General features: G+C 43.9%; 1 protein-coding gene across 7 annotated transcripts in view; it reads right to left on the bottom strand.

Annotated features, from left to right (window-relative positions):
- PHLDB1 (pleckstrin homology like domain family B member 1) overlaps window positions 1–18,248 on the bottom strand; it is a 142,835-nt gene that overhangs the window by 99,511 nt on the left and 25,076 nt on the right. For all 7 annotated transcript variants that reach the window (XM_030222012.1, XM_030222013.1, XM_030222014.1 and 4 more), the window contains exon 2: window positions 15,648–15,744. In XM_030222012.1, the coding sequence (XP_030077872.1) occupies window positions 15,648–15,722 (75 nt within the window). In that variant the 5' untranslated portion in view covers window positions 15,723–15,744. The remainder of the gene's footprint in view (window positions 1–15,647; window positions 15,745–18,248) is intronic.

Raw genomic sequence — 18,248 nt, 5'->3', positions numbered from 1 at the left:
AATCTTAGTGGAGATTGGTGGCAGCGCCGGTAATTAGGAAGCAAAACCAGTGCTGGGCAGACTTCTACGGTCTACACCCTGATCATAACTGAATAGAAATGGATGGGCTGGAGTGTAAATTTTAAGGGGTTTTGATGTTAGCTTCAGAACTTTTATTATCAGAGCAGTACTGAGCAAGGACAAATCAAACTCGGGTATACATATAATAATCACATACCATGTAAAACGAGTTTATCTTGTTGGGCAGACTGGATGGACCGTTCAGGTCTTTATCTGTCATCATTTATTATGTTACCATCCTGCTTATTTTTGAAGGAGAAGGGCAACCATCTTCCGACACAAATCGGGAGATGGCCGGCCTTCTCCTAAAGCCAGCCAAATCGGTATAATCGAAAGCCGATTTTGGCCGGCTTCAACTGCTTTCCGTCGCAGGGCTGGCCTAAGTTCAAGGGGGCGTGTTGGCAGGGTAGCAAAGGTGGGACGGGGGCGTGGTTAAGAGATGGCCGGCCTCGGCCGACAATGGAAAAAGAAGGCCGGCCCTGACGAGCATTTGGCCGGCCCTCCTTGGTCTCTTTTTGTTCACGACCAAGCCTTGAAAAAGGTACCCAAACTGACCAGATGACCACCGGAGGGAATCGGGGATCATCTCCCCTTACTCCCCCAGTGGTCACCAACCCCCTCCCACCCAAAAAAAAAAAACCTTTAAACACATTTTTTTGCCAGCCTCTATTCCAGCCTGAAATGTCATACCCAGCTCCATCACAGCACTATGCAGGTCCCTGGAGCAGTTTTTAGTGGGTGCAGTGCACTTCAGGCAGGCGGACCCAGGCCCATCCCCCCTACCTGTTACACTTGTGGTGGTAAATGGGAGCCCTCCAAAACCCACCCAAAACCCAATGTACCCACATGTAGGTGCCCCCTTCATCCCTAAGGGCTATGGTAATGGTGTACAATTATGGGGAGTGGGGTTTGGGGGGCTCAGCTCCCAAAGTAAGGGAGCTATGCACCTGGGATCATTTGTGAAGTCCACTGCAGTGCCCCCTAGGGTGCCCGGTTGGTGTCCTGGCATGTGAGGGGGACCAGCACTACAAATGCTGGCTCCTCCCATGACCAAATGGCTTGGATTTGGCCGGGTTTGAGATGGCCGCCATTAGTTTCCAATGGCGGCCATCTCTAACCCCAGCGATCTCTAAGGGCGGCCCAAATGTTGAGATTTGGCCGGCCCCGACCGTATTATCAAAACAAAAGATGGACGGCCATCTTGTTTCGATAATACAGTTGGGTACGCCGCTTAATGGGGCCGTCATTAGAGATGGCCGGCCCCGTTTGATTATGCACCTCCATGTTATATAAGCCATCAATAAATATAAAATGTTATATATGCACCTTATAATGAAATATACTATTCATGGCATTTCTTATGTAAGAGCATAAGATTTGGCTGCCAGACCATCTGGTCTCATAAGTGAAAAATATGTTACATACTTTTGCACTAAAAGAGAGCACCAGTTTGTTAACATTACAGTTTTAAAGGAACAAAACAACTGGCCTGACCATTCCAGGGACCTTCCAGTGATTCATCAAAAACTTTCCATTGGCCTGCCATTAATTCTTCCATATATGATGCACCAATTACTCTCCAGTATCCAGCCATTGATTATCCCAACCATTCAACATTATTATTAACTTTCCAATGATTCATGGAGGACACTAATAATTTTCCAGTGAGTCACTGGCACTAATATAACCTTCAAATAAGCTTTGAACAGTCCTACCATTACTCTCCAAAATCTCTTCAATGATTCATCAATAAATACCAACCAAAAAGGAGGGGAAAAACCTTACGATGTTGTGAGATGTGAAAAAGAAAAACCGGCACCCCGACATAATAGACCATACAAAAAAAAAAACGACAAAAAAACCCAACAAAACAGACTAAAACCAAAACAGACCATGACAATAAAAACCCTCCCCAAAAAAACCTATACAAAAAAACCCACAACAAAACAACCCAAGACAAAACAGACTCTACACAAAACAGACCCCTTAACAAAACAACCCCCTAAGAAAAAAAATAACATCACAAAAAAATATAATAAACTACAACTGAAATCTTCACTGATGTGGAGGGGCATTTTCGAAAGGGACGTCCAAGTTTAAATTTGGACATCCATGCAAAACGTCCAAATTAAGGGGCAGGGAAACCTCCTTAATCAAGCTGGATTATGTTTTCAAGCAGATTTATGGTTCTCACTAGATACCAAGTGTGGAAAGTGAAGTCAAGCCATAGGCAGGTGCCAGGACTTTCAAGTCACAAGCCGTGGACTTTCTCAGTAATTTATGGCTCCTCCCCTTCTTTGTACCCTTCAAATTCATATCATTCAAAAATAAATCTATTTCATCAGGCCCTTTTGTCGGGAGTCTATTTTATCAGGGACTTTTATGTCGGGAACTTTTTTTGTTTGGAGCTTTTTTGTCTGGGAGATTTTTTGTCTGGTTTCTTTTAACCGGGTGCCAGAAACACCAGTGAGGAAAAACCAAGAAGATTGACAGAAAAATCTTTATTGAGGATATTAAAAATGACCCGGCACGGCTGTGTTTCAGCCCGAAGGCCTGCCTCAGGGGTCTTGGTAAATCTACATGAAAAACAGACATAAATATATATTGTGTATAATTTAAAAAATTCATAATTTCATATAACTCTCTCTTTTATTCACTTATGTATTTTTAAAATTATACACAATATATATTTATGTCTGTTTTTCATGTAAATTTACCAAGACCCCTAAGGCAGGCCTTTGGGCCAAAACACGGCCATGTCAGGTCATTTTTAATATCCTCAGTAAAGATTTTTCTGTCATCCTCCTTGGTTTTTGCTCACTGGCTCATCAATAAATACTATAGAAATCCTCCAATGATCCCCCAAGGACACAATATCATCCTTCCAATGATTTGCAAATAGGCCTACCATTGCTCTCTACTCTCCGATTACATTACAATTGTCCAGAACCTTCCAAGGATTCAATATTAAGTCCTATCATGAATTACAACTCTCAGTGATCAACTGTTAGTCCTTTGCTGATCTTCCAGTAATGTTACCATAACCTTCCAGTTATTGGCCATCTATAAAGTTTCTTGGGTGATTTACCAATAAGCCCAATGATCAATCTTCCAGTGATGCTCCAGAAGCCCTCTGAAGATTTGCAACAACACTGTGATAAATTGTACTATGAACCACAATAAATCTTTCAGGGTCCTTTTACAAAGGCGCACTTGCATTTTTAGCGCAAGCTAAAATTAAGCATGCACTAAAAACACTAATGATGCCCATATATTCCTATGGGCATCTCTAGCATTTAATGTGCGCTAAAAACGCTAGTGCACCTTTATAAAAGACCCCCTCAGTAAGCCACCAATAACTTCCAATGATGAACCACCATCTCTCCAATAATCCTCCAATGGCATTACAGTAGCCTTTCAATTACCATATATACTCGACTATAAGTTGAGAAATTTTGACAAAACTATTCCTTAAAAAATAAAGAGGGTTGAAAAAATTAAGCACCCACCAATCCCATCAGTAGCACAATCCTGCATCTCTTCCCTGCCAGTCCACAGATTCAGTGTTTCAATCCCCACCCCCCCTCTCTATGTACCGTTAAAAATAGCTTCTATAGAGCCACAGCAATGCAGTGATTCTCCTAGGCTTAATGTGGCCTACTCCGGAGCACTCTCTCTGAAGCACTTCATCCTGCCCCTGCAGAAACAGGAAATTGAGTCATTGGGGGTAGGACAAATCAGATAGAGTACTCCGAAGCAGACTGCAGGCAAACTAGGAGGATCACTGCACTGCCGTGGCTCTATGGAAGATACTTTTGAAGGTATACAGCAAGGAGGGAGAATTGAGACCCTAAACCTGCGGACTGGTGGAGGGAGGGGAAGGAGAGAGAGGGAGTAATTCTGGACCCCAGAGATGGAAAGGAGGGAGAGTGAGAAAGAGGTGATGACCCAGGCTAGAGAGGAGCCTCGACTTATACGTGGGTCACAGCATTTTTGTCTATTTGCAGTTCTAAAACTACCTTTGACTTATACATGACAGTGACTTGTAGTCAAGTATATCAGTATGCAACATTATCTTCCAAATGATCTGCCACTAACCCACAATAATCAATCATCGACCTTCCTTTAATGCACAAGTAATGCTACAATCCTCTGCCAAAAAAAAAGAAATTGTCACTAGCACCAAAAAAATTCTCCGATGATTTTCTTCTAGATTTTCTAGAGAATGACACGGGGATAAAATTTGTTCCCATCCCCGTGGGATGTCTCAGTCCCATCCCTGCAGGCCCCATCTAGGTCCCCGCCCTGTTCCCACAGGTTCTGTCCCTGTCCCCGCCCCGTCCCACGTGGGCTCTATTCTCATCTGCAGAAGCCTCGAACACTTATGATTTTATACTGTATTTAAATCTTTTTCTTAAAAGTATAAAAAGGAACAATATGCTGTGCAACTGTTGTGTATAAATTACACATAGAAAACAATAATACCAATGAACAGCAATAATAAACCCTCCCACCACCACTACCCTCTACCTTTCCAACCCCAACAATAGCTGACTTCTACTACCCCAAGGAATCCTAATCCACCCTGTTAAATTGTCCAGGGGTACAAAATACAACCAGTTCTGTATGCCTTAGAGGGGAGAACTATGCCCTATGAAGCACTGTTATGATTTTTTTAATCTGTGGATGAATAAGCCATCAACAATCTCAGGATTGAGTCTAGCTCTCCTGTCTTCCACAGTCCCTCCTGCAATAGAAGATGTCTTCTCAGAAGATGTGCTGGTAGCAGGATGTACAGGATCCCTCATGCAAATTTTGCTAGCTGTGGCCAGCATGTTTGTTTGTTTTTCCAAAAAATAAAAATCTTGTCTGCATCAAACATAAATAACAGTCCAGTTCATTAACAGGCTTCAAAATAGAAAGTGACAAAGGGACAAAGTTTGTCCCCATCCTCATGGGCTCTGACCCCATCCCCGCCACATCCCCGTGGGATCTGTCCCTGTCCCCACCCCGTCCCCGTGGGCTCTGTCTCCGTCCCTATCCCCACGGTTACTGCAGGTCCCCGTCCCTGTGTCATTCTCTACTGTCTTCCTTATTTCATCTCAAGCAGTCACCCAAGCAACATCAGGGTTCTAGTAAGTAGGAACCTCACTTACTGCCATCCATGCCGTACCTGTTCTGCAGTGGGTCAATGTATGTGTGAAAGAGATCATTTTTGAGAAAACACAGTACAAACAGCAGACATTTTTTTTTTTTAGGAATGCAGACACTGGCATTGTTTCCAGATATGCTCTTGTTCCAAGTTTCCTGCCAAAGAGCACAGATTTAGTTCCTTAGTAATATTTAAGGCATCTGATAATTTACTGCAGGATTTTTCACTCAGTGCACTCCAGTCCTCTAAACAAAGCTAGACATTTCTAGCTCCTGATAAAGATATGAAAAGAGGAATTAAAACAATTTTTTTGCTGACACTTTCCTGGAATACACTGCAAAATGCAGTCTCCTAATCCTGCAGTCCCAGTCATATGTATACTCCAGCATCTAAAATAAACAGGCATATAAGAAAGAGAGGGGAAGCACATAGGAGAGAGGGGCACCTCCCCCCCCCCCCCACCCCCCACCCATACACACACAGCTTCTAGGGAGAGAGATGCCATAAAATAAGACCTTGTCATTAGTTTCAGCATTCACAGGCCCTGGATTTAAAAATCTCACCCCATCATACAATATCACTTATGGGAAAAGTCCAAAAAAGCATATTTATGCCTATTTTACAAAGGCACAGAAATCAAGAATTCTCAGTTCCCAAAACTAATGTATTCAAATTACTGCAATCCAAAATATAGTTCCAATATATAAATGGAAGGACCATGTTCATTAGCAAATCACCTACAGAGTGCACGTTCTATAGAATTTTAAAATTATGGATGAATGATTAAATTATATGGAATTTGTACCCTGTAGGTGATTTGATAATGAGGGATATTCCTTTTGTGAGGGTCCTTTGACAATTACTGGACTAGAAATGGGGTAAAAAGAGAAAAAAATAAATGTTTTGTCAAGCTACAGCCTCAAGAAAGGCTCCTTCCAATTGAGCTTCAGGTCTACAGGAGCAGAAGCAAAGCACTGGGCCAAAACCGTCCACACAAAAATGAGAGGGAGCTGGAAACATTGTCCATGGACTCTAGCTCTCCGACTATATATTTTTCATATCGTATGTTTCTGTGAGTTTTCTTCCTCCATCATGTGATGAGGTATTGAGAGATGGTCATTTGTCAAGGGAACAAGCGTGCTGCTGCATGACAACTGGCCAATGGACACCAGAATTCTCTCAACTCTTTCTTTGTAATGATAGAGAAAGAGAAAAGGAAGTTACACTTTCTAGTTATCACCTCACAGCGACTCAAGCTCCCTCCACTACCAAGCACTTCCATGACTAATGCAAAATCCTGAAAATAAAAAGCGTCAGCTCCCAGAACACAAAACAGCAACAACCCTACTATGAACAGGCAGTGCTGCAAATATTACACCAGGACCTGCAACACAGAACCTACACTCTAGCACAGTGGTTCCCAACCAGTGTGTCGGGACACAGAGTTGGGAGGTGTGTCACCAAGTTTGGCATACTGTAAACAGTAAGCCTGTGCTTTCCTTAGAACCATCTGTGCTTGCAAAGCTGGGGAGACCAGGGTTCCTGAAAGCTTTTCTGCTTCCCCACCACACCCAATGATAACTGCTGTTACCAGCCCCAACTGGAAATGTTGCAAGTGTTCTGTCCACTTCTGTTGGTTACATAGTTTCTGAATAGCATATTTATTAATTAATTTATTCATTCATTCATTTTATTTACAAAAATTCATAGTCCGCCCATCCAAAAATCTGGGCGGAGTACAATAAAACAAACATAATCAAACCACATAAAACACCATCAATACACTCAATAAACATAAACAGAACCTTAACCTTGGAGCCCAAATCCCCCACCAACTATGCTTCAGAAAATGCTCTCTGAAATAGCAAAGCCTTTTTCTGTTTCTTAAATACCACCAAAGAAGTCAACTGCTATACAGAAAGCGGAAAAAAGCATTCCACAATTGAAGTCCAACAATGGAAAAATCTGCATATGAACAGTTTGCAGTCGAATACCACCTACAGAGAGAACAGTCAACAATTCTTGATCCTGCCATCGCAAGGATCTTGTAGGATAATACTTCTGCAACTTTTGAACCACAGCACAAGGAGCCTCATCATACAGTGTCTTAAAAACCAATTATCCACAGGCAATGAGAAACCAATGCATCTTTTTTCAAATGTGGAGTAATATGCTCAGACTCGCTCTAGTAAGCAGTCGAGCTGCAGCATTGTGCGCCACCTGCAGAGCTCACAACACTCCACGCAGTAATCCACACAACATGGCGTTACAATAATCAAAGTGTGGTAACACATAACTTTGCGGGGTTTGGTGTTGCTTCACAGTGTCTGGCAGTAGAAGGATTTTGTGTTGCCGTTACCGAGTAACACCAGAATTTGAATATATATTTGTTTTGTATAACAAGTGAGAAATTTGGGACTAATGTGTTGCATCCAGTTTTGTTTTTTTTTATATAGGATTGAATGGTAGGTAAACAATGAAATATTTAGGTTTTTTGTTCAGCTGTTGATCTTGGTGTTCAGCGCGTCACATACATGAATATTGTCTGTCAGGCGTGTCACAACAGAAGAGAGGTTGAGAATCACTGCTCTAGCAGAATACCTCAATTTGGTCAATTAAAACAAAGGCATCATCATCATCAAATATTACCACAACATCACTCTGTATTTGTTCACACCGGAGACTGTAAACGCACCTCCGGTACTATGTAAGCCACATTGAGCCTGCAAATAGGTGGGAAAATGTAGGATACAAATGTGACAAATAAATAAATAAATGACTGTTAATTAGAAACACAAACATGAAGATAAACAACTGAACTGAAAATCTCATGAATCCAGACTGGCTCAGATGCTGGTGCTGTAGGAAACAGCGCCGGAAAGCACCGACCCGAACACCAAAACAAAATTACCACACAACGCTCAACACTAACATGCAAATTATATGCATGCTGTTAACGCTGAGCATTGGACGTTAAAGGGGGAGGAAGGTGCCTGGCGCATGCCCACAAGAGCTATGCGGGAGGCACAGATCTTGTGCACATGCCCAGTCAAGAGGGAACGGCTGTGGAAACCCTGGCCAAAAAGTAGTGGGGGTGGATGAGGAGAACTGAAGAAACTGTTCTGTGCTTCGGCTAGACAGGCACAGCCGAGGCTAATAGGTGAAGCACAAAAACCTTCCGCATCAACAACTGATTAGCAAAGATCCTTTCCTTGGAGGAAAGGAGAAACAGGGGGTGACATGATACAGACGTTCAAATATTTGAAAGGTATTAATCCTCAAACAAACCTTTTCTGGAGACGGGAAGGCGGCAGAACTAGAGGATATGAATTGAGGTTGAAGTGGGGGGGGCAGACTCAGGAATAATGTCAGGAAGTATTTTTTCATGGAGAGGGTGGTGGATACATAGAATGCCCTCCCTTGGGAGGTGGTGGAGATGAAAACGGTAATGGAATTCAAGCATGCGTGGGATCAACATAAAGGAATCCTGTTTAGAAGGAATGGATCTATGGAATCTTAGAGGAGATTGGGTGACAATGCCAGTAATTGGGAAGCAAAACCAGTGCTGGGCAGACTTCTACGATCTACACCTGAGAATGGAAAGGACAAATCAAACTCCGGTATACATATAAAGCATTGCATACCATGTAAAATGAGTTTATCTTGTTGGGCAGACTGGATAGACTGTTCAGGTCTTTATCTGCCATCATTTACTATGTTACTATCCTGCTTATTTTCGAATGAGAAGGCCAGCCATCTTCCGATACAAATTGGGAGACGGCCGTCCATCTCCTAAACCCGGCCAAATCGGTATAATCGAAAGCCGATTTTGGCCGGCTTCAACTGCTTTCTGTCGCAGGGCCGGCCAAAGTTCAAGGGGGCATGTCGGCAGGGTACCGAAGACGTGACGGGGCGAGGTTAAGAGACGGCAGGCTTCGGCCGATAATGGAAAAAAGAAGGCCGGCTCTGACGAGCACTTGGCCGGCTTTACTTGGTCCATTTATTTTTAGGACCAAGCCTCAAAAAAGTGCCCCAACTGACCAGATAACCACCGGGGGGGATTGGGAATCACCTCCCCTTACTCCCCCAGTGGTCACCAACCCCTCCCATCCAAAAAAATTTTTTTTAACATTTTTGTGCCAGCCTGTATGCCAGCCTCAAATCTCATACCCAGCTCCATCACAGCACTATGCAGGTTCCTGGAGCAGTTTTTAGTGGGTACTGCAGTAGACTTCAGGCAGGCAGACCCAGGCCTATCCCCCCTACCTGTTACACTTGTGGTGGTAAATGTGAGCCCTCCAAAACTCACCCGAAACCCACTGTACCCACATGTAGGTGCCCCCCCTCACCCATAAGGGCTATGGTAGTGTACAGTTGTGGGTAGTGGGTTTGGGGGGTTTTGGGGGGCTCAGCACCCAAGGTAAGGGAGCTATGCACCTGGGAGCAATTTGTGAAGTCCACTGCAGTGCCCCCTAGAGTGCCCAGTTGGTGTCCTGGCATGTCAGGGGGACCAGTGCACTATAAATGCTGGCTCCTCCCACGACCAAAGGGCTTGGATTTGGCCGGGTTTGAGATGGCCGCCATTAGTTTCCATTAGCGGCGGAAACCAATGGCGGCGATCTCTAAGGGCGGCCCAAATGTTGAGATTTGGCCAGCCCCAACCGTATTATCGAAACGAAAGATGGCCGGCCACCTTGTTTCAATAATACGGTCGGGTCTGCCGCTTTGCGGGGCCGGCCTTAGAGATGGCCGGCCATGTAGATGGCTGGCCCCGTTCGATTATGCCCCTCCACATTATGTTACTACCAACTGCCCCCATCCCTTCCTCTACTCCCAAGGGGCTCTCCTCTGCACTCACCCTAACGTCTGCTTGGAGCTGTCAGTAGGTTTTAGTCATTAGGACAGGAGGTTTTGTATGCCGTTTCTCTGGGCATTGGAGGGAATCACTAATGGACTCATTTACATTACATTTTGATACTAACAAGCTAGTTTGCATAGAATCTTCAGTCACTGCTTCTGTGAATTTTAAAAGCAGCACCAAAACCTTTTGTGCATTAGGTGCACGAAACATTGCAAAGCCCCAGTTAGCTTTGAGCACTGGGACCTTGTGTGTACAGTGCAACAACTAGAAAACAAAATTTTCCCCCTGCACTGTGCAAAACACAAGGATAAAAGATGCCTATTTCCCAGAACTGACAGAGAAAATACAAACATTCTCACAAAAGAATAAAGCAGGGAATACCCTTTATGAACCTGATGGAAACAGCAGGCTATGACAGCAAAATGTTTTGTGTTCTGTGACCAGACCAGAAACAATACTGACTATCACCAAACTCTAGAATTTCCCTTTTGAAATTCTTCATTCTTTCTTTTTACCGCTTTATGAATTGCTTTAGTAACACACAAACAAATTGCCACAAAGTGTTGAATCTGAATGTGAGAATGAGGGGAAGGAGAGAGCTACTAAGCTGCCATGGCTCTTTCTGATAGGATTGATAGAAGATTAATACATGGTCTCAATTGGATTTAAAGTCAATCTTATAATGAGCTCCTGAGGACAGAGTGGGGTAGAGATGAAAGAGAGGGAAACAGTAATAGTGTCTCCAGCTGTCCCGGTCCCTCACTTTCCTGTAAGCCTATCCAACACATTTATGGCATTCCTATAATACGAATGGGACACTGAAAAAGGCAGATCCACCATGGACAGAGATCTCCAGTTCTGCTATGTCCACTGGTGAATGTCCTGTCAGCTCTCTCCAGCTTACCTGGTGTCCCACAAAGCAGGTAAATCAGAGAGAGCAATAACACAAAATATTGTCAGGTAGAAAGAGAGAGTGTATCCGTCCACAGATGAAACCTCAAGGCGGAGTCAAAAGTCAGAGGAAGCTATGTTTATTTAAAAACACTCAAGACGGTCCCGTGTTTCAGCTATCGCCTGCATCAGGGATCAGTCAGTGGTACAGCATAAGATATTGATCTATAAAGTTCTTCCCAGCAAGCGCAATATAAGAGAACACTCTGTAACCAGAAGATTATTTTGCTGTTGTTGGGAAGAACTTTACAGATCAACGTCTTAAGTTGTACCACTGACTGACCCCTGGTGCAGGCGATAGCCGAAACTTGCGCCGTGTCAGGTTTTTGAACAAACGTAGCTTTCTCTGACTTTTGACTCCGCCTTGTGGTTTCATCTGTGTCCAGTGCTGTATAGTAACTAAGTAAATGTAACCAGTTACTGTACTTAAGTAAAAGTTTTGTTACTTTTACCTGTAAAGAAGTACAGGATAACATTTGTTACTTTTACTGGAGTAACAATTTTGCCAGTATTTACTACTTTTACTCAGTTATATCTGATGCTTGCAGTTAAAAGTAAAAACGGAAGGGAAGGGCAATGTACATGACGATTCCTCAGTAAACCAAATGAAACAGCAAAACTGGGAACAGGATTTTGCTATTGCAAACCTCGTCACGCAAACAGTGGATCATGTCACCTTAAATGCTGCAGTTCAGTGAGTATAACCTATAAGAACAATGGAGTTGCCTGTGTTTGTTAAACTGGTTACTGGTTACTGGCCTCTAGCCAAATAGAACAGTGATGAGTTGGGTCACTTTAAAGTGGAGGTGGAGATGAAGCTGTAGCTGGTAGCAGTTCTAGGTGAACAGAAATATGCAGGGGTTTTTTGAGGTGGGTACTTGGGGGTACTGAGTGCTGGCACCTTTTCCATTGTCTGCTAAAATTGACCCATGGACCCCAAGTTTTAATGAAAGAGCTCAGGCTCTACACACAAATTCTGCCTTGCCATAGATTCTTTGACTGGTTGCAGGGTCCTGGCTATTGTGGGGTGGGTGATCACCCCACCCCTAAAGGATGGCCTAGCATTTGAGTATTGGCACCTTTTTTGCTAGAAAAAATGCACTGGAAATATGTCTCTACCACAACTGAAAGCTCATCATCCCAAAGGAAATTTTACAATGGAGTAATTTTCCACTGGATTGATAAGAGTCTTTAGGGAGGAAGTCTGCTAGTCTGGCCTTAAGACTGAAGAGTTCCCACACATTTGAGATTCTTGCATCAATTCTCAAAAATATTCAACCAGATTTTGCCATCAGGTGAAAAATTATTAGAACAATAACAGACAATGATTCCAACTTTGTGAAAGCCTTCTTTGTAATTGGACAGCATGACAATGATGATGAAGATTAAGATGAGGATGCAAGGGATGACTACTTCTAATGCTGATGATAATGATGATACAATATTCTTTGCTAAATAAAAGTCAAATATTTCAGAGATTCTCTTTGTGAAAGGGTTTATAGAACACTGCCCCTCACCCTTAAGAAAAGTCCCTCTGATAGCCTGGGCCACCTTAAGAATTCTGGTCCCACCCCGGGGGGAAGTGAGCTGCGATGGGTGGAGTCAATGCCTGAGAGATTAAAAGACAGAGCCAGGCAGAGGTTAAGGAGGCCTAGGGAAGGAAGAACTGAAGCCCAAGTCTATGCCTTCACTGAATACATTTAGCTACTGTGACCTGGCTGAGATAAGCCAACTTTGTTTCTGGTTAAGACTTGCAAGCCTTGTTGAGGTCTGGCTGGAGCCAGACCACCTGAGTCTCAGAAGACCTGAGAGCTTGCAGGACGGCCCCACCAGCTACAGACTGCTTGGCCTGCTAGCCAGAGGGCTACTCAAGACTTGTTACTAAATAACAGAAACTGCTGCATCTGGTGTTCCTGGCCTGTGAATCAACGGGTCTCAGGGCTCAGGTGAATAAAAACATGTACTTTCACATTTATACACCTTGTCTGGTTAAGTTATTCACAGGGCTACCCCCCATAACCCTCACCTGGGGTATCACACCCTTGATCATAACCTGCAGACCCAGTAATATTGCAACCTGATCTGATTTGAAGGAACGTTTTATCAGACTGAACAATCCACTAGTGCTGTTGTTGAGTCTTTTTAGCTGTACTGGATTAATGGCTCACAAGCACACTCGAATGAGTGTCAAGTCATTTTCAAAAATTTACTTTTACTATAAGCAAAGTGGATTGAACTGTAGAGCAATAAAGTTGTTGGGATAAAAACATTAACAACAGTTGCATTTGTTGTAATTGTGGTATTTTTACATTTTACTCAAAAAGTATTATATTTGGCAATAACTTTTTTTTACTTAGGCAAATTTTTTGTGTGTGTTCTTCACTGTACTTTTTACTTTTACTTAAATATTCAAATATACATTCATTTTTACTTTTACTTTGACCTAGTACTTTGAACACCACTGTCTGTGGCCGGATATACACTACCTGTGCCACAAAACAGGACATAATTCTTGTAATCTGATATGGTGTACCACAACATAGGCACCTAACAGGGTAAATGGTAGTTAGGTGCTATTCCAGATGTTAGTGCCTAGACACTTTAGCGCATAACTGCAAAGGGGGCGAGCATGTTGGCAGGACATGGGTGAGATGTGGGCAGGTCACACCAGTAGCGTAGCTATGTGGGGCCACGGGGACCTGGGTCCCCCTAAATTTCCTCTGAGCCCCCGATTTTGCTGGCGGGGGTCCCCAACCCCCACCAGCTGAAGTGTTGTCCAGCGCCAGTCTCTGGCACGCGCCGTATTGCCTGCCCGCCCTGCTCTGTCTTCCCCTCTCACATCTGGCACGCTCCTTTTAGTGAAACTGAGCATGCTCAATTTCACCAGAAGGAGCATGCAGAAAGTGAGGGGAAGACAGAGCAGGGCAGGCAGCGCAGTGGCGCCAGAGACTGGGGCTGAACAATGCTTCAGCTGGCAGGGGTTGGGGACCCCCGCCAGACAAGGTATTTGCTGCGGCAATGGGTGGGAAGTGGCAGGGCAGTGAGGCGGCAGGGTGGGCAGTGGCAGGGCGGCAGACCAAAATGTGCCCCCCACTTCGGGCTCTGGCCCCCCTCCCACCGCAAGGTCTGGCTACGGCCCTCGGTCACACACTTAGGTGTCAAACTTATAGAATACTGTAAGTTGTGCACTAGGCGCCAACATTTACATCTGCCTTTTATACGGTGTAAGCATTGGTGTTCAAATGCCAACTTAGGCTCTATTCTAGAACAGAGGATGCGAACAGATTTTGGGTGCCTAATTTTACAGAACTACCCTCATGTCAGTATACTTCTGATATCTCTAACATATTGGCAGATAACGTGAAGACAGATGCCACCAGCCTATTAGTATATCATGAGAAACTGAGTTCCACGGTATGCCCGAGGTGCCATCTATACCTACGTCATTACTAAGAGAGTTAGAAACCCTTTTATTTTTTCACAATATGTGGAAGGGCATTTTTGATAAAACGTCCGAGTCCAATTTTGGACGTTTAGCTAGAAATGTCCAAAAATCAAGTGGTGAGCATAACCATTTTCGAACCTCTGTTTGCATCACCTTTTTGCTAGGCATCATGTGCTCAGTGTCTTTTTCTTTTGGGACCATTTTGGAAAATAAAACATCCAAAAGAAAAACACCCAAAAACCAGCCATTAGGATGTCTGGGGGCCATCATTCTTAGTAGACTGGCCACACAGACATCCCAGCAGAGCAGTGGCCACCTTAAGGGGCACCGCAGTGGACTTCACATAAAAGGTCCCAGGTACACATCTCGCTATAACCCCCTTATATAATGTGGTGAGCCCTCCATGAGAAGAAAAATACCAGCTCTACCTCACTTAACACCACTAAAATAGCCCTCAAGCTTGAAGGTGCCACCTATATGTAGGTTCAGTAGGTATTTCGTGTTCTGGAGTACTTGCATGTAACACCACAAGTGTACCAGTTAGGGTGGGATAAGGGCCTGGGTAGGATATGGGCCTGGGTCCCGTTCTCTAATTCTTGGGCTACTCATGGGACCTGCTTGCTGCTCTAACAGGAATGGCCATCATATCTGAAGCAGTCGTAAAGCCTGGTATGTACTGTCAATGTCACATCTTAGGGGACTGGGAGGGGGGGGGGTCAGTGACCACTGGCGGACTAAGGGGTGGTTATACCTTAATCCCTCCAATGGTCATTTAGGGCACCTTTTGTTGAAACAGATCAAGCTAAAAACATCTTAATTTTGGCCCTAGACATTTTCATTTTGTTCCATTATTGCAGAAAAATGTCTATCTTTTGGTGCAGCCCATGCCCCACCCAAAACACGCCCCAGCACACCTCCTTGAAATTTAGATGAACTGTGGAGCAAATTGTCTAAAATTGGGATGTCAAAAGTCACAGCTTGGATGTTTTTGAGAGAAAAAATGTCCTTCTGCCACCTTATGACATTTTTTGGATATTTTTTTGTTTTGAAAATGAGCCCATAGTGTCTCACCTCCTTTCTCCCACCCATCTCCCTCAAGTTGATTCCTCAACCATCAGCCCCTGCCATCATGACAAGGATCATGAAGCAAGTTTTCTTCACTATCAGTATGAACTGACCTGGATAACAGTATGTGTTTTCCGGGCTGGACCGGCCATGCTCCTTTTCAAAGTCTCCATGGTGACCTCATTCATTCACTTCACATACTGCAAGATCCTGATGAAAAGAAGGAGGCAAAGGTTAAAGAACCCTACAATAATAGCAGTGATGTTCCCTTTAATAAGGGTAAACCTGATATTTTCTCTGTAACAGGTCACGGAGTGTTCAAGTAATTTAGTCACTGAGAATCACAAAACATAATTAATTTTGCAATTTTTTTTTTTTTACAGAAATGCTAAGAATATCAGCATTTTGCAAATTCTATGCTCCTCCCAGGAATCATTCTGCCTTGAGCAAGAGGTACTCTCCATCTCTATGCTTCTTTTTTTTTTTTATATATCTTTATTGAAGAATGGTGCACACAGCGAATATATCAAACCAGCTAACAGCAGACATCTAAACAAGTAAAATGCATAGCGTGCAAAGGGCAAACAAAATGCAGCCAGTACAGCAGTGACTCCTCGTGTACCATTCTCATTTTCCTTTTTGTGCTTCTTACGTGTTAATCACATATTGCAACATCTCCTGTCAACACTCAAAAAATTAACTACTAACCCCATTCAGTGGGGTAGGATCTAGCACTAAACACCTCAGGCTTATCTCCCAGCCTTACAAAACTTTCAATGAAGAGACATCAGAAAGGAAAGGAAAGGAAAGAGTGAGGTGCATTGGCAGAGCTATCTACTGGAAATAGCAGGGTATGCTGCTGTTCAGTGAACAGAAGCCAATTGAGTGGAGCATGCAGAGAACAAGGGGATCCCATAAGAATGTCTCCTTTCTGAAAACTGGGATTAAGTAAAGATAATTTACTTTGCCAACTGCAGGACGGATATGTGTGGTACCTGACCACGACATCACCGTAGATCAAAGTCCAGCACTAGACACTCACAATCTCACATGTCCCCCGGAGTTCACCCTACGTAAAGAAAAGATTGCTTTGGCACCTACATGTTTGCTCAGGTTAAACAAAACACAGGTGCACAATATTGTCAGAAAGAACAGAAACCAGAGCCATGCAACTGCAGAAGGACAGAATGACTGCCATACAAGGTCCCTCTAACCCTACAGGTAGTGTGACTGCCATACAGGGTCCCTCTAGCCCTATAGGCAGTTCTTTGAAACAGAGGCAACATGACAACAAGGCTACTACAGAGACCATATAACTGGTATATGCAACGCCCCCACCAAAGAGACTGGTAAGCCATCCCTCTAACCCTGCTGCTCAGTTAGCTACACAGAGTGCATGACTAGTGGCCGTGATCCCACTAACAACACAGTGAGAGCTCCATGGAGGTTGTGTGACAATGTAACTTGCACATGCAGTTCCATTAGACACAGACAATGTGACCAGTGTATACAAGCCACCCTCTGCAGAGATACAGTGTCACTGGAATCCATGGTTCCAAATTTAATTCTTCAAGCAGGAAGGACAAAGCTTCCTTTCTCCTAAAGTAAACTTGAAGAGGATGCTGGTCACTAAACCCAAATATTTCCTGAAGCTCAGTTCTGGCAAAGCTACTCCTGTCTTGCAACTCCCACTGTGATGTGTGCCCCTGGGTGGGGACTGCCATTAGTAATGCTTGAAGAGGCACTGAAGTTTCAAATGTTAACACCGTACAGTTGTACCAAGGGAACGAATGGCCAGTGAAGTTTCCCAGACTTCAGTCCATAAACTTCTGCTTATTGTGCCACAGCTTTGAGAATGAATTTAGGAAAGTCTCACATACAAAGAGCAAAAAGCAAACATTTTTGATTACATAGTACCTTATTCTCCACCTACTCCCTAGACTTCTGGCTCCCCCGTCCCCCACCCTGCCCCACCACACACACATATGGATTAATATGGCTGTTCTATCTCATTGAAGACCAGGCCAAGATTTCATCCAAGTACTACCATGCTCACAGTGCCAGTCTTCCAGGAAGGGAAGCAGGAGTTAGAGGCCAACCAAATTTCAGTTTCAAATTCAGCACCAAAACCAACTTGAAATTTGGGTTTTGGCCGAAAACGCCTGAGCATTTTTGGTTGGAACCAAAAATGTGGCTCCGCCTCTACCACAAGACCCTCCCCCAAGAGAAAACCCAGCCCACCCACCAACTCTACCTGCCCTCCCTGGGCTTATCACCTAAAAGCCCTGGTGGTTTAGGGACTTCTTCAGGGCAGGAGCATCCCGTGTTGCTCCAGCCCCCGGTGGCTGTATGTTCAAAATGGCACCTGTGACATCCCGCACCAGCTTTGTAAGAGTACTGCGGCCATAAATTTGGAATTGGAAATAGTGAGCAGCCTGTGGTGGTGTGAGGGGGGGGGGACAGTTTTGTGGCAACAATGACGGCAACGAGGGCATGGCTACGTTTTTGGTTCTTGCCAAAACAAAGCCACAGATTTCGCCCACGGATTCGGTTTGGTTGAAATCAAAACCTCCACTTTCAGTCAGCCTCTAGCAGGAGTAGCAATTTGCCAACTATAAGTTCCTAGTATAGAGTGACCGTATTTATTTTATTTATGCATTTATACGTTTATTCACATTTTCTATTCTGCTTTATTTGAACAAGCAAGTCAAAAT

Source organism: Microcaecilia unicolor, chromosome 12 (assembly GCF_901765095.1).
Source record: "Microcaecilia unicolor chromosome 12, aMicUni1.1, whole genome shotgun sequence".
NCBI classification, from domain to species: domain Eukaryota; kingdom Metazoa; phylum Chordata; class Amphibia; order Gymnophiona; family Siphonopidae; genus Microcaecilia; species Microcaecilia unicolor.
The sequence above is the reverse complement of the archived record's forward strand: the minus strand, read 5'-3'. Positions and strand labels throughout refer to the sequence as shown.